This window comes from Bolinopsis microptera, chromosome 7, assembly GCF_026151205.1.
Source record: "Bolinopsis microptera isolate Bmic1 chromosome 7, MBARI_Bmic_1.0, whole genome shotgun sequence".
NCBI classification, from domain to species: Eukaryota; Metazoa; Ctenophora; class Tentaculata; order Lobata; family Bolinopsidae; genus Bolinopsis; species Bolinopsis microptera.
Window position 1 is genome coordinate 8329920 of NC_087078.1, and position 22881 is coordinate 8352800.

A 22881-nucleotide genomic window follows, 5' to 3' on the forward strand; every position below is an offset into this window, starting at 1 on the left:
CTCAGTATCCAGCACAGGGTTTTTGAGTGAGGCCCGCCGTGTTTAAATATATTTGAGAACTGATGAGTGTTGCAGCCCACCACAAGAAAGATAAACTGTTGATTATTGAACATATTGCATTATTCTATTGCTCTGAGACCCTAAAATATTCTTCAGAACGTTTATTAGGAGTAAGGAGTGTCTCTTCTTAAATATTGTTAGTCAGAGAAGACTGCCTTTCAGCGGTACACTGTGATGCCTCTTTTATATTTAATTCATCAAACTCTACACGATGGTGTAGACTGTAGACCAGCTTGGAAGTAATGAAGACACACTGCATTATACAATGTACATAGAATATCTAGATGTATATTGATGCAGTGATATCTTAATGAAGTGCAGGGTCTATTCATCTATTGTTGACTAGAAGTACTACTGGTACTAGTAGTAGTAGTAGTACAGGATACTATAACTCTTTACATTGAGAACTGAGATCAGCTTGTTATTGCTTCCGCCTCCCTTAGCCTAGGAATTACGCTATCAGAGATGTGTTTCAGTATCAGTGTGTTAATTGGACCTCCAGGCTCCAGTAGTTTCTATTATCTTAGCGTTGATACTAGTATTTGATAACGACACCGCAGTTATTGACATTAAAGAATAAAACTATAGGAACATTAGAAAGTCCAAAATTGTCAGTTTTAGTTGGGATCCATTCATATTCCATATTATGTTAACTCTGCCGTTTTCTGACAAATGTGCTATTTTTGAAATTCTGAATTATTTAACCCAAATTTCTTTTTGGGTCAAGAACTATCCCTGAAAACCATCAGAAACCATTAGAACCAATCGCTGGCTCCCAGGAACCCCCTTTTGGAACCGCCTAAAATGCCTAAATTTGCCTAAATTTGCCAAAATTTGTCAATGTAGTCTTTAAGCATTTTTATAAGAAAACGGCAGAACTGTTAAGTATCAGGGGTTATGGGTTGGCACTGATATTTGCGGATTCTACTCTTGGCCTAGGGGATATTCGGGATTATTTCTTAATGTTAATGGTCTCTTAGTGTCTCAAATCTGCTCATAGGTAAAAAATTATTACAAATATTAAATATTATTGATAGGACAAAACTACAATTTAGCGGTGCACTGTGATATCTCTTTTATATTTTGTACATTAAATATTCAGTTAGAGTTCGAAACCATTCATATTTATGTTAAGTATTATAGGTGCTGTGTTTGTATTCATGAGACGAAATGTTTTGGTGAGGTTGAACGAGAGATGATTCAGTGGTATACCTACAATATTTGGCTTCGTTCGTGATCGTCATTTGATGTTTTCGGCTATAGGTCATTTTGCTTATTCATTATGATATAATCAATAACGTATTTTTCTTGATTTATACTTGACTAACATTATAGTTGTTCTATATTTTCGACTGAACCATATTTTCAGAAAAGATATGTAAAAATGATACCCAGCATTTTAACGATCATTTTATCACTCCTTCCCTTGGCTTCAGGTAAGAATCTATTTTCTGATGCAAATTATTTAAATTAGTGTTAGCTGATTATTTTCGAAACTTGTGGAACACGAAACCGGTTCATCCATAGAACTTGAATGCAATATCTTGACAAAGAACATTTTGAATTTGAGTTAGCATAGCCCTCAACGACCAGCGGAGAAAATTTATTACGGACGGGCCACGGGCATATAACATTATATAGAGCTTGTGTAGAGTTAATGCAGAGGAGCTACAAGTGATCTATTAGAGTATTAGAGCAAAGAAAAGCAATTAATCTGAGGGCAAATCCGCGATCACGCTCCTCTTTCTACCACTCTAATTCATGTGCCATATCTTCATAATATGAGTGGTAGTGACCAGGAGCGATGAATTGGATAAGAACACGGTCTTGCTATCCAAATTAAGTAGAGGAACCCTATAAGTGTAAACGAGCAGTTATTGCTACAATCCCGAGTACGACTCTCAGCAAGTATTTTCTTCCGTAAACTGCAAATGTCTTGATGCTTGAGTAAAATAGGAGCTTGTAACAAATAGCACAATATTTCTATTTTAATAAAAGTTGAAAGTATCAGCAAAGTTTATGCCTTGAATAAATCTGGTTGAAGAAACTTAAAGTAGCAGCTGCAATACAATTTGTGCTATTTGATAAACTCAGAACAAACGGAAGATTCGAAGGTAAAAATGGCGGGCCCTGGTCGGGGCCGGAGTGGAACTTAATGTCACCAGATGTATCGTCAAGTCCAGCTATCATGTTACCAAATTCTAAAACTCTGGGCAGTTCTATACAACCTTCATTAACTTTAATTCATTTTATTGTGCACTTTCCGAAGAGTTCCCTTTCTTTGAATGTACACCGCTGGGCACAAAATCAACTGAAGGTCATTAGATATGCTATTATTTCTAGGATAGTGATGAATCACTCTACACTCGACTATCACGTGACTAAGTCATGTGGGCCGTGGGGTGTACGTGATTCGGAATCAGCGTTAAAATCATCGATTCAAGTTGGTTTTAACTGCCAGGGAACCTTAACTGCCAGGGAACCTCCAGTTAAGTAAGGATTTGTCAGTAACCAAATTTCTCAGGTACGTCTCCCGCTAATTGCACTGTCGAGAGACTACAGAAAGACGTGAAAGTTAGCTTAAAAGATTTTAACAAAGTCACCCTGGAGGAAAACCAGGCGTACTTCAGGGAGAAATGCTCTGACCAATGTTGGAATGTCGAAGTTAACGGCATTTTAAGAACACAATGTTCTAAACCATCAAGTATGATTTATTAATCAAATTTATAATTTCATGGGCTCTCAATTCTTAATTTGTTCATAGATCTTCTACCTCGGATCCTCATTAGCCATAATTAAGACTTAACTTATTAAGTTATAAGTTGTTTTTTATTAACATACCAAGGTATTTTTTATTAACCTACCAACTAGGTGTTTAAGGCATAACTCGTAATTGTTATTGCAGATGGTTACGCAGTGTACCAATGTCCAGATGACTCACTATTCTACCTAATGAACCCAACCAATTGTTACATAAAATACTACACTTTGTGTAGTAGAACTGCAAGTCACCAGGACCATGATCTGACCGATACTATAAAGGACTTGATTTGCTCGTGTAGCTCTGAGTTTTTAAAGGTTCCTACATTTTATTTATTAGGTGTATCTTTAGAGCGAAGGTCGACTTTAGTATTTCAACCATCATCATAATCATCATGACTTAATCGAAAAATCGGCAGGAAATCTGGTTCTTTCAATGATATATTTCTGTAATTTTTAGTTTTCTCTGGTTCTCAAACTTGAACAAAATTAATTAAAATCAATTTTTTTTGTAAAAATTTCAGCACTACGTGAACGGAACAGACTGCACAGTACAATTTGACAAACAGGCATACTTGTATTGCAAGGATAACGGTAATTCCCACATCAAGTTCGTCGAGGCATGCGGTTGTAAGTAAAACTTTAACATATCTTCTTTCATTTTCACGCCAATGTGTGTAATGGGTATAATGGGGATGTTGCATAGACTGAGTCCTCGTTCACTGATAGTGATACTGTTCTATATATGAGATAGATTCGTTCGTTCGGCGTGTCTTTTTGTTTTTATTCTGTACTTGAGTATGAGTATAAATTAATTTCCTACTTCAGTCTTCACTATCATATTTTATTCTTGCAGTTGGTGTCTGTGAGGACAAGATAGATGTTGATAAGGACCGTGGTTTCAATTGTGGGGAAAAAGGAATGTATTGTCAGAGGAACGAGAATGACGGGTAAGGATACAAACTCCAACCAACTTTTTATGGAATATCGTTAATCTGATAGTTCTATTTTGTAATGATAAATTGACTATGCCATCACTGAAACTATAACTATGATTACTTAACTATAACTAATAGTATAAGTAATACGCTATATTGCAAAAATAGTTAATTTATTACCATTGAAAAGCACATCATTTCAGGTACATCAGAAATGTATTCAAGTGCGACGGCACTGCACAATGTGATGACTCCGAGGATGAAAAGGACTGTGATGAAACATCAGGCGTGTAAGTTCAGAAGAAATTCCAATAATTTATATATCAACTCCGAGTTGTACTCGGTTTTTTATTTAAAAAACATTTTAGATTCTGTATACAGGGAAAGTTATTTTTCACCTTCCTGGGAAACGAAGAGTCCCGATTAACAGAAGTTTTGCAATCACTCGTTGCCATAAGCCATTTCTTATTTTAGATTATCAGTAAAGTGTTAGAGTAATGTTTTGACGAGCACGTGTTCCTCTAACCGTGTAAAATGATAACTGTAGAGAGGGGCGATGTAAAGCGTTTTGCAATAATATGTGGAGCTAGCAGTGGAGCTAGCAGCCAAAATCTGTTCTTTACCAAATTGGGCATAATTATATTTATTATGAATGTCACGCGTAGGTATTGTGACGAAGACGGCGAAAAAATTGACTACAAGCAAGCTAAAGATGTGTGTGATGGATTTGCTGAATGTGCTGATGAGTCCGATGAGTCCGAAGAGAAATGTCCGGATAACTATTGCAAAGTAAGTACTATTACTAATTACTATTACTACTTTGGGGTTGTTCACATATTTCTAATACGTAATACTAATATTATTAGTATTACGTATGTAATCAGTTTTTTCGCATAGTTATTGTGTTAAAATGACACTAGCGTAATCATTTAGACACCCCTCCATCAGTGATTCTGTAATATGTGAACGCCCCCATTATATTAGTATGCATTGAAACTATATCAGATCTGATAAATGCACTACATTTGTTAAAATCTTTGGAAATGGAAATTAAAATAGAGTTTGTGTTCTCATTCCTTGCATATTTCAAGTTTAATCAATAAAAAATATTTCCCAAACATCAGGCAGGCAATGGTAGTTCAATATATATGACAGAAAACATATTGTGTGATGGTAAAGCAGACTGCGGCGATGCAAAAGATGAGCAGCAGGCCAACTGTGAAAGATTGGCTAGATTCTTTTATCCTGGCGATGGTGCACCTTGTGACAACAACACTAAATGGATTAGATCAAAAAATCTTTGCTCAGGTACCTCAAAAATATTGTCATTGAGTTTCTGTCTCCTACATTTAAAGACCAAACAGCTAAAGTTGTTTAGCTTGGTAGTGGTGAAGACAGTAGAAATGGTCAGTTTTAAAACGTTTGTTCAGGTAAATGTGAAGATGGTATGGACAGGGAGGAGCGTTGGAATTGTGATCAGCACGAACAGTGTCCAGAGTCAGAAGATTCTGACACACCCACGATACTGTGCAACAGTACCATCATTTGTACTCCAAAAACACTTGGACTCAGCCAAATAATGGTTTGTTTGGAGTTTTAATGTTATAAAACATTTACCGTATTGTTTATCATCATCAGGTCAGGTTTTAGCGACCTGCTAAGTGGTAAATACTTAATATGTGTGATTATCTGATAGTATCTGATAGTATCTGATAGTATCTGATAGTATCTGATAGTATCTGATAGTATCTGATAGTATCTGATAGTATCTGATAGTATCTGATAGTATCGACGTATCGTAAGTGTATGGATATTTTAGTGTTACGATTTATTCACTTTCAGCATGAGAATTGTCAATACTGCGCTGACGGAGCAGCAAACTCTGTAAAACGGTGTAAAGATACAGGTATACTACTTATACTATTTATACAGGTATTACATGCTACCAGGGAAAAAAGGATTTCGCGATTATTTTGGCCAAAAATCGCGATACCGCGAATTTTAACAGACTATACATTAAACTATACATAAAATTTGTCGCAAATAATGGGAAAAATCGCGATTCCGTACATGCCGCGATTTCCTTTTGTCCATGCATGCTACGTATAATTTATTTCACAAATAAATCTTTAGATTTTGTCATTTTGATTTGAGATAGGTAAGAACTAAGGAGACCATATAGATGAATTAAAATACAATTTAAACACGAGAAGTAGGTGTAATTTTCGGTGATATCAGGGGCCGAGTTTTACTTGAGTTTGTATTTGTGACCCGTCCCCAATATCGCATCGGGAAATAATCCGACTACGGGGTGCAGAAACTCTTACTTACCACACTATATTCTAATCTTCTCACCTTCACAGGTAAGGGGATAGTTTGCAGTAAAGTTGAAACTGGACCATTCGATGTCCCAGAGGACATATTTGTACCAAACGCCGAACTGTGCGACGGTAATTTCCAATGTCAGGGTAAGGAGGACGAGGAGGATTGTTCGAGTGGTTACTATTGCACGAGCATGAGGAGCAATGAGAAAATATTCATACCGTAAGTAAAAGCACATATTTTATTATGACTAGAGTGTATACTAAGTATTTGATTCCAGCATCAAGTACAGGGTGTACCACAGAAAGTGTGACTTTTTTGAGAAATGATACAAAACATACATATATATAAATAACATGATTCATCTGCGGTTTAAGGTGGAGAAAGGTTTGCCCGGGAGCTGTGAACACCAACACGATTAAAGATGCTCTTTGTAAAGACCAGTCTGACAAACTGCACTGTGAGAGTGACTTTTTCGACGTTCTCACATTCAAGGACGGGACAAAAGGGAATGAGGAAGTCAACTATGCGGATTATCTCAACGTAGAGCTTATCTTTGGTGAAACCGCTGATAAAGTAGATAAAGATTCACTTCTGAGGGTTGTGAAGCACAGGTAGGTGTCCAGTCGATTAGAAAAATATTAATTAACGCTTAGGGCAAATACAATTATCATGGTAGTATAAGTTCAGGATGATATATGAGGAATTTGTTACATGTAGTTGGAGGAGTCTTACTGTTAATCCTCCTCGCGTCCAAAAGTGGCGTTTCTCAATTCTCATGTATAAAATATGTTAATAAATTGCAAATTAAGATAAGCCAGAACATACGAGATTTGATTTGATTGAAACTTTTTCAGAGCCTTCGCATGTCAAGAGTATTATTATAATCTTAACGGTCCAAAAGGGGACATTATTAAGGAAACTATAGAAGAACTGTGTATAGATGAAGATGATTTCAAATGTCCTCGCCCTTATGAGACAAAGTTTCCCAATAATGGAACTCTGAATCAAAAAGTAAGTTTGAGTCCTTCTTACAACTTTCCGTAGTGAGTCGACTCAATATTTCAGTTTCGGCATACCCTTTCTCATAGAATTAGAACGTTTTACTGAAAGTGAATTCATTTAATTCAAACAAAATAATCAAACAAATAATCATCTAAAAAACAGGTTAACTGCAACACTTTCATTCTCAGATAATGAAAAATTGGATGTGTCAATACTCTGACTACTGTAAATTCGAGGGCACCAAGAAACCGCAGATAGAACTGTGTAGAAACAGTTCCTATTGTTACACAGATGATATGAGGTGCTGTCATTATATCGTAGTTTCTTATTTTCTCTGTCAGAATTTTCGATCCAGGAAAACTTATTACTTATTATATATATTATACATTTATGTTATAGACAAATATTCTATTTAATTATAAGAATTCATTATCGGAATAAAAAATTGGGATGGAACTACTAGAATATGTTAATAAATTGTTTTGTTTCTTCAGGTGCAACAACAAAAACGACTGCACGGAATTTAAAATAGATAACGATGATAACAAATACATTGAAATAGCAGATAAAACTGACGAAATTGGCTGCTCGAATAAGGTAAATCTAACTTCAGTATTGTCTAAATCCTCTCTTGAGTTTTTACATAAGACTGCTGTTGAGATACGAACTAAGGGCAGTATATATTCGAACAAGTAGGTTAATTTTAAAATGCCCCAAAAATATTAGTCGATTGCTGAACACCCATTAAATCTATTTTTATTGTGGGATGAACAATCAAAGGAACTTACCTGTCACAGCACATTCACCTCCAGGGGTTAAAATGTGGACCAGGCAAGTCAGTAATAGAGGATGCGTACGTGTGTGACGGGTTTTATGATTGCGAAACAGAGGTCGACGAGAAAATATGTGATGGTAACTACAAAAAGGTAAGTGACAACAACAAAACATGTGTAGTTATATGTTTCTTTTAACGAGCATAATAGTTGTTAATCGTCAAGCATGTTTTGGTAAACTGATAACTAAAATAACAGCAGTCAGAGAATCTGCAACGGAAGAGGACCTCTAAGTTGGTCCCATACAATGAGCCATTTCATCGGGTAGCTCCATATTATAACTGAGCATGAGATTCTAAAGCATAAGCTCTGTTATCTTACATAAAGATTTAATCTCTAAATGAGATATCTTACAAGCCTTATTTAATTGATTTGTTTGTTTGTGCCTGATGATTGAGTGTTTTGGAAATGGAATCTCATTGATTTTATCCTTCTTGTCGAGTCGTAGTCGAAAGTTGTATGTTACGAAAATGGCAAACTATTGCACTTCTACTTTTATACTTTTTTATTCCCCGTCATATAGTTATTGTCGTACACTCACTCACTGAAGTCTTCTTGTATCATGAGATTGAGATGATTAATTTTGCACAGTATCACCTTTAAGAGAGCATGCATTCATTCTTCGTTATGTGGCAGTTTTTAACCATTTATCGATTACACAAGTACAATAGAACTTTTGTTCTTCCTCAAAGTTTAGCGACTAAGGAAAAGAGACTCGTACTCGTTATTTAACCCTTATTTCACAGACGGAAGATGCAGTGGACGAGTCTTGTGATGTGAACAGAACTGAGGAGTATCATCTCTACTCAAAATACACACTCAATATTTCAGATCCTCGTGAAAGCTACTCTCTTACCCAGGTTGGTAATATGATTTATACGCAAAATTTAACCGTGAATCATAAGTTTAATCTTTAGATCATGATATGTTATTAGACAGTCACTAGCAAAGCTAATAAATCACTGCCAATATAATTTCATCCAGCCATTGGTGACAAACTGAAACATGATTATCCCTGATTCAGATAAAAGTGAAGGTGGTAAAGTCATGTGACTGCTCCCAGCTGACCGGTACCCGGTACATGGCAGCTGTCTGCAACACTCAACCAAACGGTACGGATCAGCCGTGTTCTGACAGCTCTGTCTACAACAACACACTCTGTTATCCGGAACTGATGGCTCAGTGGTACACTCAAGAGTGAGTTACATTTTCATAACTTATTTTTGAAATTTGTTGGGTTTTTCTGATCTTGAAATCTCAAATATCAAGATACAACTGAACATTTTCACTTTTCTCTATGCGTTGCGACTAGTGATAGGACAAGGGTGACTAATTGAAAAGTTAACATATCCTGCACAATTAAATTTGTAATCTTCCACTCTATTTCTATCCAAGACGTAAATGACTCTGGAGTTATAACCAAGGAACATAATTGAACATATTTTGTTGAACGTATTTTGTTGAACGTATTTTGTTGAACATATTTTGTTGAACGTATTTTGTTGAACATATTTTGTTGAACGTATTTTGTTGAACATATTTTGTTGATCGTATCTGACTTATAGTTTCTACTTCAGTTATAACACAAAAGTAGAAGAGGACGTCTCCTGTAAAACACAAACAAAAACCTTGACCAGTATAACAGGAGAAGGCGGAGTGGTTACATACCGAACATTCGTGAGATACCACAACGATTCTAGCGAGTTCATCGACAAATCAGTCTTCTGCAAGAATAATAAAACAAGAAGTAAGTTTGGAATGGTGTGACCTTCACAGTTTTATATTTTCTATTTGATATCCTTAAAATTCAAAGAAGGTTAACGTCCCCTGACACATTCCCACGGAATTTCAGAGGAAAAGAAATGTGGCATTCCTCTTACAACAATGTGTGATCTAGTAAATGATTGCGGGGACTGGTCAGACGAGAGCAGCACCTACTGCCGCAACAACTTCGAGTGCAAAATCGGCCAAACTGGAAATGTAACCAGAGTAATAGCCAATTCTAAAAAGTGCAATGGTAAGACGAAACTTTCAGCAGTTCGCTCCAAATTTTTCCTCGTACCATAATAGTTTTAATCAAAACTCACCATAAAGACTGTTTAAAATTAATAGAAATAATTTCCCGACCATCAAATCCAAAAGAAGCCCCAAGTATTCAGCTGAATTTAAGAAAGCTGACCTACATTTGTCTCCCAGGAGCATCAGATTGTGATCGGTCCCAGGATGAGTGTCTGGACGAGTGTAATGAAGATGGTATTACTAATACTGTTAGCCTGCTGGGTGAGCAAACAGTAAATTATATTAACAGCTTTATATTTATCATCGCTGAAGTTATTCAAGCAGTCGGCTTCTCTGACACTGACAGTTTTCAACATGAAATATTTGGGAGCACAAATATCTGGTATTTGGCTTCATTTAATCCGTAATTGACGTCGAAGATAAAGACCATTAATTGTAGTCGAAGATTCAGTGGAATTATAAATTATCATTTATATTTAATTTTCAACGAGTTTTGAAATTTTCTTTCTAATCACAGGTGGGGTAGGTCTTCTAGTGGTGGTCTGGATTATGGGGGTCGTTTCCCTGATCTTCAACTTCTACCTCATCATTGCAATGACTAAATCTGCGTTTGATGTACTTGAGAAAGTGCCTCACCGTTTTATTTATCGGATACTTGTGACCACTATCGCTATCGGTAAACATTCTTCTTATAACATTATAAAATATTAGTCATTATGTTTCAATTTTCATTAGAACTAGAAGTTGGGCTATAATCGACGAATAATTGTGATGCTTCCAACAATGTTATTAATTATTATTTATCGCTTTGTTTTCATTACCAGTCATCATTGAGTTCGACACCTTCTGTTACATGTTACATGTTACAATTTCAAAATTGTCGTTGTGCCACGAGAGCAGTAACAATATTAATATCGTGACAAGCAGTTGGTGGCCCATAATGAACACAATCTCGATGTGTGGCCTGTCAATAGAAATATAAACCTTACTCAACTCTCGATGTTGCATTAATTCTGGACCACCTTGTTTTACAGGTGATGTGATGGTGAGCGTGTATCTTGTCATGCTCGCCTCGGTCGACAGCTTCAGAGACAGAAAATATTGTGAGGTTAGACAATTTGTAACTTGTTAACCTTACTTACAAAATAATGAACAATATATACCACAAATCATGCAATAAATATGATGATAACCACTACCAGAACTAGAACTGAAGCAAAATTAAAAGTTGATACAGCACTTAGTATTGTGAAATTTGGAATTGTTCTTATTTTTACTTTTAGTTAATCAATTAAGGATTGATTTATATATTCACGATACCCAACTCGCAGATGAAAGAACAGTGGTTGACTGGATCTGCCTGCATGGCAATGGGAGTGCTAAGCACGTTTGGTAACCATGTATCCCTGTTCGCCATGGTAACCCTCAGTATGTTCAGACTGAAGACTGTGGTTAACTACTTGTGGCCCAGATCTGTTAATAAGGCTAAAGCCATAAGGTGAGTTATGGTAAAATTTTTAAAAAGTTTAAAGAGATGTGGTTAAAGGTTTAATCACTAAAGGGGTTCCGGTTAGGGGATCATGATAGTTTATTATCTGAGCGATCATCTAAGTATATCTCATGCTAACATGAACCGGGGGGGGGCCAATGGCATAAAATGGCATAAAATGGCATAAAATGGAGACTTTTTCTATGGAGAAAATGGAAAAACCCATGAGTAATTCTCCATTTTCTCCATTTTATGCCACGAATTTTGTCTTCAAAATTTCATCTTTAACACCGTTTAACACCTAAATTGGACATCCTAACATGTTTATTCACGCTTACATAGGGGCGTAACAAGCTTATGAAAGCTCATAGTAGGCTACTAGATGCTTATACTAGGTTAGTAGAGGCACACTTCAGGCAAACTCATAATTACTCAAGCCTAGTGTAAAGTTATTTTTACAGGCTACAGCAGGAGTGAGTAATAGGGGAGAGTAATAGGCACTGAGAAGTGAGACCTATATCCTCGAAAGTCGAAACAAGCTCGCACTGCCAAGGGGAGGCCTGCCTTCCGAGATCGCATTACCAGGGGAAGCCTGGATAGGAGTCCAAATTTGTGTATCGAGGGGTAGGTGCAGACTTCGATAAACCGAAAAACCAAAAAAATATTTTCGGCTAATAATGAAGAGGGTAGCATGAAACGTGGAGAAAAGTGGTTTTTAGAAAAACTTTGAAAAATTTTGACTTAGAAAATTTCCGGCCCGAGTCATTCTCGATACGTACCTCTCGTATCGAGAGCTTCTGATTCCGAGCTCGTGTTGCAAAGGGGAGGTCTGCCTTCCGAGAACGCATTACCAGGGGGAAGCCTCGAGTCCAAAATTGTGTACCGAGGGGTAAATTTCTAAGTCAAAATTTTTCAAAGTTTTTCTGAAAAACACTTTTCTCCACGTTTCATGCTACCTTGTTCATTATAAGCCGAAAATATTTTTGTCAACATTTTTCAAATTTTTTCTGAAAACCGCTTTTCTCCACGTTTCATGCTACCCTGTTCATTATTTGCCGAAAATATTTTTTCGGTTTTTCGAAGTCCACACCTTCCCCTCGATACGGTCGCGCTAAATCACTGTACAGTCGATTTTCTTATTTCATCACTTTTAGTTTCGCATTGGATAAAGCACATGTTATATCCGCGCGTTACGTGTGATCATATTTAATCCTGATTTCCCAATTACGTTTCTACTACATGCAGCTTTATACTTTGGATTTCAAACTTCGAGTTTTCGTCAACAGTCAATAATTATCCATGATTCATCTGCATCAGTGCCACTTGTGTTATACCTTATATGTAGTTATGAGTTATAATCCTATAAGTTTAATGAATAGCTGTTAAAAATGTTGATCCTCATTTGCTCGCAGGTGTACTGACATATGCTATAGGTACAAATAGAATTGTAATCGATCCTAGAAATAGTGCGCAGAGCTGGTTTTGTGGTTAAGTTTTGTAGTTGGAAAGTGTTTTTAATGTAGAGTGGGATCAGCTCTGAGGATTTATAATTCGCATCATTTAGTCGTTTCAGAACCTAGAAATAGTGCTCAAAGCTGGTTTTGTGGTTAAGTTTTTTAGTTGATTGTAAACCGAGACGGTGCCCGGGTGGTTCTAATGACCAATTTAAATCTTAACAAATATATTATAAAAATTGTAATAATCCCTCACAAGGGCACTGCACTCTTGATAGGAAAATGCCTCACTGTGTAGAACAGCGACTTTACGAAGGAATTTAAACCTCATCTGACAAATATCGCGAAAACTTAAAGTTTTGTGTGCTCCAACCGCCAACGGCCAGAATGAATGACTCAATCAAACAAAAAATTGTATCACAACGGGACAAGTTCCCATCCTCATACAAACACTATCGTCCCTAATGAAATAACAACACATGTATTGTAAAAAATGCACTCTAGTGAAAGCCACACTCATCTCACTGATTTTTCTTCAGTATGAATTGTCCCTCCTTTGATGTAGTGGTGCTTGTTTGGCTCAGCTTCTTTCTTCATATGCAGGTTTTGAACAAGAAGTCTGTGCTTAACACGATCCTCCAAAGAGCGGTCTGGACTAATGAAGACTGAGCTCAACTTCTCTGATTGTCGCAGCTTTCGATCTTGACTGATTTTTTGATAGGCTGTACTGGAACTGGACAGAGTAACCTTGACTGGCCGAGTAGTTTTCTCCTTCGACTTGCCAACTCTACTGAGCTCCATTGCTGGTTTCAGTCCAATCTCTTCAAAAATTTCTTCGACAGTTTTGTTCAAGTCTTTACTGGAATCTTCAGGCAAACCAAAAATCATAGTGTTCTTGCTCCGGTCTTCTGCTTGCACCACAGACTTGACGACTTCCTTCAAAGTCTCGGCAGTAACTGAGCTTTCAGGTTGAAAAACCTTGACGTTTTCCTGAACTGTATCGCTGTACGATTTAAACTGACTTTCTACCGTGTCTTTGACGACGGTCTGCACTGCCTGCAACTGTTTCTGCAGTCAATTATTGATTCCTGAGCGCTGATGACCAATTTCTGATTCTCAATCAACTGATCCTTGATTGAGCTCAGTCTGTTTTTCATCTTCTTCAAATTGTCATTTTGAAAGCGAACCAAATGCAAACTTTTCCTTATCCTCTAGATTTAATGTCCTTTCAGTCAAAAAATGTTTGCACAATACAGAAGTTATGTGAATTGGTTCTTCACAACCGAACTGATCCATAACTCTTGTCATCCAATCCTCAGCTTTAAACATAATACTGTCGATCTCCGTGTTGTCCACAGCTGCCATGATGCAAGGCTAAGCCACAAGGTGAAAGGCACAATATCTCACCGTTAAACAAGGCGAGATAAGAAAGCAGATAAGAGAGCAAATTAAACAAACGTATGCTATTAGTGTAGGGCTGAACAATGAAAGTGAAGGGCTGAACGATCCAGTTGGTAAGTGTTTTTAATGTAGAGTGGGATCAGATCTGAGGATTTATAATTCGCATCATTTAGTCGTTTCAGAACCTAGAAATAGTTGCAGAGTCGGTTTGTGGTTAAGTTTTGTAGTTGGAAGGTGTTTTTAATGTAGAGTGGGATCAGCTCTGAGGAGTTATAATTCGCATCATTTAGTCGTTTCAGAACCTAGAAATAGTGCTCAGAGTCGGTTTTGTGGTTAAGTTTTGTAGTTGGAAGGTGTTTTTAATGTAGAGTGGGATCAGCTCTGAGGAGTTATAATTCGCATCATTTAGTCGTTTCAGAACCTAGAAATAGTGCTCAAAGCTGGTTTTGTGGTTAAGTTTTGTAGTTGGAAAGTGTTTTTAATGACGTGTTTTATAACTCCCGGCATGGCTGCACAACAGTCTCCCTTAAGAACACTTTCCACTGTTATTACAAAATAGCATTTACGATAGTTGTTATACCAATCTGCCTTAATAAATTCGTTCATGAATTCATACACTGTAGACTGTACATTTGATTAGCAATTTACTGGGCATGCGACTTAATTGTGCCATGATGTTGATAGTTGCCAAATTTCGGGAGTTGGACTTTCCGTACCAAACTGTACCAAGGTACAATATTTGACGAAAGTCGATTATCTCGAGATCTAACTGATAGAATTTTTTTAAACTTTCCAGATATTTCCACAGCTATAAGACGGATAATCTGAGCAAGCTTGGGCGAATTTCTATTTGCCAAACTTGAGATATGACTTCAAACACAAGAAAATATCTCCAAATTGGCGGTTTCTAACGGAACACAGGCATATATTTCAAGATCTGACTGATAGATTTTCTTTAAACTTTCCAGATAATTACATGGCTATATGACGGATAATGTGTACGAGTTTGGGAGAATTTCTATGTGCCAAACTTGAGATATGACTTCAAACACAAGAAAATATCTCCAAATTGGCGGTTTCTAACGGAACACAGGCATATATTTCAAGATCTGACTGATAGATTTTCTTTAAACTTTCCAGATAATTACATGGCTATATGACAGATAATGTGTACAAGTTTGGGAGAATTTCAATGTGTCAAACTTGAGATATGACTTCAAACACAAGAAAATATCTCCAAATTGGCGGTTTCTAACGGAACACAGGAATATATTTCAAGATCTGACTGATAGATTTTCTTTAAACTTTTGAAATAGTTACATGGTTATATGGCGGATAATTTGTGAGAGTTTTGGAGAAATTCTATGTGTCAAACTTGAGATATGACTTCAAACACAAGAAAATATCTCCAAATTGGCGGTTTCTAACGGAACACAGGCATATATATTTCAAGATCTGACTGATAGATTTTCTTTAAACTTTCCAGATAATTACATGGCTATATGACGGATAATGTGTACGAGTTTGGGCGAATTTCTATGTGCCAAACTTGATATATGACTTCAAACACGACAAAACTGTACCATAATATGGATTGGTCGAAAATCGAGTGTTTTAGTGAATAACTTAGAATATATTTTCAACTTTCTCAAGATCTGACCAATAGATTTTCTTTAAACTTTTGAGATAGTTGAGATAATTTGTGAGAGTTTTGGAGAAATTCTATGTGCCAAACTTGAGATATGACTTCAAACACAAGAAAATATCTCCAAATTGGCGGTTTCTAACGGAACACAGGCATATATTTCGAGATCTAACTAATAGATTTTCATTAAACTTTCCAGATAGTTACATGGCTATAAGACGGATAATCCGTGCGAGTTTGGGAAAATTTCTATGTGCCAAACTTAAGATGTGACTTCAAACACGACAAAACTGTACCATAATATGGATTGGTCGAAAATCGAGTGTTTTAGTGAATAACTTAGAATATCTTTTCGATTTTCTCAAGATCTGACCAATAGATTTTCTTTAAACTTTTGAGATAGTTACATGGTTATATGGCGGATAATGTGTAAGAGTTTTGGAGAAATTCTATGTGCCAAACTTGAGATATGACTTCAAATACAAGAAAATATCTCCAAATTGGCGGTTTCTAACGGAACACAGGCATATATTTCGAGATCTAACTGATAGATTTTCATTGAACTTTCCAGATAGTTACATGGCTATAAGACGGATAATCCGTGCAAGTTTGGGCGAATTTCTATGTGCCAAACTTGATATATGACTTCAAACACGACAAAACTGTACCATAATATGGATTGGTCGAAAATCGAGTGTTTTAGTGAATAACTTAGAATATATTTTAAATTTTCTCAAGATCTGACCAATAGATTTTCTTTAAACTTTTGAGATAGTTACATGGTTATATGGCGGATAATGTGTGAGAGTTTTGGAGAAATTCTATGTGCCAAACTTGAGATATGACTTCAAACACAAGAAAATATCTCCAAATTGGCGGTCTCGGTTGAACACAGGAGTTTGGGAGAATTTTTATGGGCTGAATTAGGGATATTGGACAGATGTCGCTGTCGGACAGGAGTCGTTTTTGGCGACATCTGTCCGAATTTCGGATCATATTGTCATTTCGGTTCACATTCGTATTTCACAAGCTCACGGGTAATCTCGTGACGTTCTAAAGCTGATGTGATCCCTTAAGATCTGATCCATCGATACGTGATTGACTAGTTGAGAACAGGATCGTGCTAGCCGTACCCTAACAAGCTGGACATGAGTACATATAGGACAGCAGTATGGAGATCACTTATCGCAATCCACAATCACGGATTCCATTCAATGCTCTCCTGCTCGAAGCCCACAATTTGGAAGTTCCTTGATTGCCTTAAAGCAGAACAAGCCCTTACAGACGTGAAGAAAACCAAAAGAGACGGGCGGGAACTACCTGAGCCACGTGCACCCAAATGGATCCTATATAATCGACAACTTCAGAGAATTGTAGATGATTACGACAACTACAGCAACCCTATGGATTTCCTTAAAGCTATCGGAAATTTGACTATGCTTTAGATTTGATTCTGTGATATTGTATTATAACTATTGAATTAATTTATATAACATTTAAATAACATTGAAACTATTGTCCAATTTATCGACATCAAATGAAAATAAACTGTGGTAGTAAACTATGGCTCAGATCATATCTCAAATTGGACATGTTACGTATACAATTTAGCAAGTAACAGTTTAGATCATGTCTCTAATTGGAAATGTGTCGTATTGAAATCAGGTAACAATTTCGGACAGATGTCGTTTTTTTCTGGTACCCTGAGTCGGACAGATGTCGCTGTCGGACAGATGTCGCTGTCGGACAGATGTCGCTGTTGGACAGGAGTTACCACTCTCACGCATTATCCACCATATAACCATGTAAACATCTAAAAAGTTTAAAGAAAATCTATCGGTCAGATCTTGAGAAAATTGAAAATATATTCTAAGTTATTCACTAAAACACTCGATTTTCGACCCAATCCATATTATGGTACAGTTTTGTCGTGTTTGAAGTCATATATCAAGTTTGGCACATAGAAATTCGCCCAAACTTGCACGATTATCCGTCTTATAGCCAAGTAACTATCTGGAAAGTTTAATGAAATCTATCAGTTAGATCTCGAAATATATGCCTGATTTCCGTTAGAAACCGCCAATTTGGAGATATTTTCTTGTGTTTGAAGTCATATCTCAAGTTTGGCACATAGAATTTCTCCAAAACTCTCACAGCATTATCTGCTATATAACCATGTAACTATCTCAAAAGTTTAAAGAAAATCTATTGGTCAGATCTTGAGAAAATCGAAAATATATTCTAAGTTATTCACTAAAACACTCGATTTTCGACCAATCCATATTATGGTACAGTTTTCTTGTGTTTGAAGTCATATCTCAAGTTTGGCACGTAGAAATTCTCCCAAACTCGTACACATTATCCGTCATATAGCCATGTAATTATCTGGAAAGTTTAAAGAAAATCTATTCGTCAGATCTTGAAATATATTCCTGTGTTCCGTCGAGACCGCCAATTTGGAGATATTTTCTTGTGTTTGAAGTCATATCTCAAGTTTGGCACATAGAATTTCTCCAAAATTCTCACAGATTATCCGCCATATAACCATGTAACTATCTGGAAAGTTTAAAGAAAATCTATTGGTCAGATCTTGAGAAAATTTAAAATATATTCTAAGTTATTCACTAAAACACTCGATTTTCGACCAATCCATATTATGGTACAGTTTTGTCGTGTTTGAAGTCATATCTTAAGTTTGGCACATAGAAATTTGCCCAAACTCGCACGGATTATCCGTCTTATAGCCATGTAACTATCTGGAAAGTTTATTGAAAATCTATCAGTTCGATCTTGAAATATATGCCTGTGTTCCGTTAGAAACCGCCAATTTGGAGATATTTTCTTGTGTTTGAAGTCATATCTCAAGTTTGGCACATAGAATTTCTCCAAAACTCGTACACATTATCCGTCATATAGCCATGTAATTATCTGGAAAGTTTAAAGAAAATCTATCAGTCAGATCTTGAAATATATGCCTGATTTCCGTTAGAAACCGCCAATTTGGAGATATTTTCTTGTGTTTGAAGTCATATCTCAAGTTTGGCACATAGAATTTCTCCAAAACTCTCACACATTATCCGCCATATAACCATGTAACTATCTCAAAAGTTTAAAGAAAATCTATTGGTCAGATCTTGAGAAAATTGAAAATATATTATAAGTTATTCACTAAAACACTCGATTTTCGACCAATCCACATTATGGTACAGTTAGTTTTGTAGGAAGTCTGAATTTCGGGTAACAAATAAGGACTTAATTTGACTTTACTGCACGCGCGATGAATAATTTGTGTTTATAGAGATCTGCGGCGCGTTATCAGGTTAACCAATGAAATCACGGCGTTTTCGTCACGTGACAGTCGAGTGTAGAGTGATTAATTATCATCCCCCTCGATACACAATTTTGGACTCGAGATAATGCGATCTCGGAAGGCAGGCCTCCCCTTTGCAACATGAAGAGCTCGGAATCGGGAGCTCTCGATACGGGAGGTACGTATCGAAAATGACTCGGACCGAAAATTTTCTAAGTCAACATTTTTCAAAGTTTTTCTGAAAACCACTTTTCTCCATGTTTCATGATACCCTGTTCATTATTGGCCGAAAATATCTTTTTTTAAATAATTTTTCTCGAAATTCTAAATTTTTCAGGTTTTCAATGGCATAAAATGGCATAAAATGGAGACTATTTCTATGGAGAAAATGGAAAAACCTATGAGTAATTCTCCATTTTCTCCATTTATGCCATTGGCCCCCCCCCCCCCCCCCCCCCCCCCCCCATGAACCAATACACAATAACCTATTAAACAATGATATATTTATAACTTCGCAGGATAACAATCGTGCTTGTTTTGGGTATATTGATAGTTGCAGCTCTCATTTCTACCATACCTCTAGTGGACTCTCTCAAGGATAGCTTTGTGGACAGGTTTGACTTAGAGCAACAATATTTTGATAACACCAATGGCCAATATATATGATTAACATATGAATTCGTCGACAGGCGACAGTACCCAGCTGGAACGTCGGATGTACAACTGTTGTTGAATTACTAAACCTTCCCAGCTTTCCTTACAACCATTTACTCGTGGGTTATAGAAACATTACTTGGTGTTAAAATTCAAAGCTATTAGTATTAACGACCTCCTCACTGCAGGTACTACTTCCCAAAACGTGGGAACGTATTTGAGCGAGGAGAGAAACGTCACATCTACCACACCCTGAATACCTACAACGATGTAGGACAATTCAACGATTCCGGTATTAAACAACTAACAGAAGACAGCTCATGGGACGCTCTACTGAACGGCACTGACGTCCTCTTCAACGGAAGCGTCATCATCACAGGGAAGAAGCCCTACTCCTTCTACTCCGCATACGGGGTCTGCCTCTTCAACTATCTCAACTCAACGGGCAACAATAGCTTCCCCTACGTCATCAGTATCATCGCCCTCAATCTCGTCTGTTTCCTGACAATTATAGCTTCGTACCTGTGGATCTGGAAGGTCGGGACTACATCAAAGAGCACGGAGAGACAACTACAAAAGAAGCTCAGTATTGCGGTGTTTCTCAATATACTGTGTAGATTGCCGCTGTTCATGATTTGTCTTGCTCATAGCATTGAACAGTTTGATGTGAGTGTCAGTGAGAAATGCACGGGAACGTGTTTGTATTACAGATATATGAGTGTCTTCGTCATCCCAATCAATAGTGTCATAAACCCTTTCATTAACTCAGAGGTAAGAAATTCTATTTGTAAATCCAGAATTAATGAGTTAGTGTAGTTTAATTTGTTTTATGTTGAATGTCTCGGACATGTATACGAGGAACAGCAATCTACTTTAGGCAGAGATTTAAGCAAAAACATGATTTTATATTTGTTTAACACAGACATCAGCTCTGATAGCTCAACCTAACAACACCTCAACCCCTCAAACCCCCCACAGGCTGGTATACTGGACCTGCTACGTGCCAAGTGTCTAGCAAAACGTCAGAACATGATAACCACAAACAAGACAATAACGAACTCAGTAACAGTGGGAACCTCTCTTACAACCGTCTCCACGGCTGGCAACAGGAACCCAACTTACCAGCTCTCTAAAGTTAATCCCCCGAGCACGTTGGAGGAGGAGACCACCAACTAAAGTCACTCTTCATACACACGACCAACAATACAACTATTTTACCCAGTACCCATGTAATGAAATGAGAATAACCCAACTCAGTGGCTTGATTGATCCCTTGTCCTAACCCAGAACTAACAAGAAACTACCCCTCCATTTTCTAATTATATGGACATGTCAACAATCAAGACCATCCTGGTCGTGATTCGTGAATCATCCCTTTATCTTGCCTATCGCTAATTCTAAAGATTCTCATAAACTATGTGCTGATTTTATAAACTGCATTACCGATGCATGTTATATCTACTGATGATTTTATCTTTTCTGGCATACATAACATAGATTTCAAAGTACAGATAAAATTTCTTTCAAAGCTTATTTTTAATTTCTTTAATTCTTATCTCTCAAATGCTAACAGGCCCCGGATACGATGCAATTTTATTGATTTGCGATCCGATTGACATTTAATTATGTATGATCATTTGATTTGAAGTTTCTGTAAAAGATGAAAATTCTTTATTGGTTAACTAACAGTAATATAATCGGTGTACAGCATTATATAATCAACAGTTTTATAAAGCGTTACATGATTACGTAAAATAATGTTAAATTAAACTTAAAGCAGTGTCAAACTACAAAATGAAAGTCATCCATAATAAAACTTTGGCATAAAGATGTTTATAATTCGGCATTCATAACAACTATTAACTTAGAAAATTCAAAAACAGCAAATATTCCAGAATAAGTGCTCTAGTTCAGCCAGAATTCACTGCCTTTTGATATTCGCATGAAGGGATTTGAACTTGGCGTTTTTAGACAGTCCTATTTTCACCCCCAAAGGACTCTGGGCAGCACTAGGGGACTGGCTGCTACTCAGAAGAGCAGGAATATTCACAGTTTTAGCCCCACTTGAGTTTGTTGATGTTAATGTTTTTCTCTGCCTGTGGGATGGTTGAGGCGTCCTAGAACTAGAACTAGAACTAGAACTAGAAGTTAAATTGGCGGCCACTTTTGGTTTTTCAGGACGGTTCCCCAGGTTTTGAACTTGAAGATATACTGGTCACTGTAGGGGTATTAATAGCACTCGCAGTTATAGCAGGTGCAGATTGTTTATTCGCATTGACAGGAGTTTTGGGTGCTGACTTCGCGTTCTGTTTCACCCTAGGTTTCACTTTCTCCTTTGTCGGAGTAAACTCATCTTCTGAACTGAGTTTGAACTCTTCGTCAGAGGTCCTCTCCTCTTTCTCTTCCTCTGAGATCTGAGAAATTTTGAAATCTGACTCTGAAGAGGATGGTTCACTAGATTCTGGAGTAGCTATGCTAAACTCTTCGTCGCTATCAGATCCTAAAGGTTTTACGGCAGCTACTTTGGTTTTTCCCTCATTTCGCGACCCCTTTCGTGGGGATACCTTCTTTATAGCGTTAATGTTGGGGGTAGGTTGAGAAGCATCTGAACCACTCTGAGAACTAATAATAATAGCTTTGGACTGTCTCTTTATCACCGCACCACCAGAGTTTGATTGTTTCGACTTCCTCTTGTTGGAATTTTCCTTGTTTGACCCTGTGGCCGTGCACGTCTTATCTCCCCCCGCCTTGTTTTCATTCAATGACAACTGTTTCGCTCTCTCCACCTCCCTTTCCAGCGCTCTATCTCCCACGTTACTTCTAATATTCCGGGTCTGAAAATCAGAAGTCAGTTTATAAAGGTAGATAATAAGCAATGCCAACGACAACTCGATGAAGAACGTTAAGGGTTGATCTGCAAGCATACAGCGTATTCTACATTCGGGAAATAGAAATTTAGCCTTAAATTAAGGTCTGTGCGTCATAATTATT

The 22881-nt window shown here is 37.0% G+C and overlaps 3 protein-coding genes across 4 annotated transcripts in view; 1 reads left to right on the top strand and 2 right to left on the bottom strand.

Annotated features, from left to right (window-relative positions):
- LOC134817743 (uncharacterized) overlaps positions 1 to 22881 on the bottom strand; it is a 93665-nt gene that overhangs the window by 25400 nt on the left and 45384 nt on the right. The gene's annotated exons all lie outside the window — the stretch shown is intronic.
- On the top strand, positions 1426 to 21657 carry LOC134817742 (uncharacterized). 2 transcript variants are annotated; one of them, XM_063826987.1, is made up of 28 exons: positions 1426 to 1496; positions 2585 to 2764; positions 2966 to 3138; positions 3345 to 3450; positions 3677 to 3770; positions 3962 to 4048; positions 4424 to 4547; positions 4883 to 5066; positions 5189 to 5340; positions 5601 to 5664; positions 6122 to 6302; positions 6458 to 6694; positions 6938 to 7094; positions 7274 to 7386; positions 7580 to 7682; positions 7898 to 8011; positions 8120 to 8182; positions 8665 to 8778; positions 8943 to 9115; positions 9496 to 9665; positions 9771 to 9935; positions 10115 to 10198; positions 10455 to 10613; positions 10972 to 11045; positions 11269 to 11435; positions 19755 to 19850; positions 20079 to 20661; positions 20869 to 21657. In XM_063826987.1, the coding sequence occupies exons 1-28, from the start codon at positions 1445 to 1447 to the stop codon at positions 21064 to 21066; spliced, it is 4167 nt and encodes a 1388-aa protein (XP_063683057.1). In that variant the 5' UTR covers positions 1426 to 1444; the 3' UTR covers positions 21067 to 21657. The 2 variants fall into 2 exon arrangements, with proteins under 2 accessions (XP_063683057.1, XP_063683059.1); XM_063826989.1 differs by lacking the exon at positions 8120 to 8182.
- LOC134817745 (ubiquitin-conjugating enzyme E2 K-like) overlaps positions 21566 to 22881 on the bottom strand; it is a 95229-nt gene continuing 93913 nt past the window's right edge. The window contains exon 5 of the mRNA XM_063826992.1: positions 21566 to 22724. Coding sequence (XP_063683062.1) covers positions 22065 to 22724 — 660 coding nt within the window. The 3' untranslated portion in view covers positions 21566 to 22064. The remainder of the gene's footprint in view (positions 22725 to 22881) is intronic.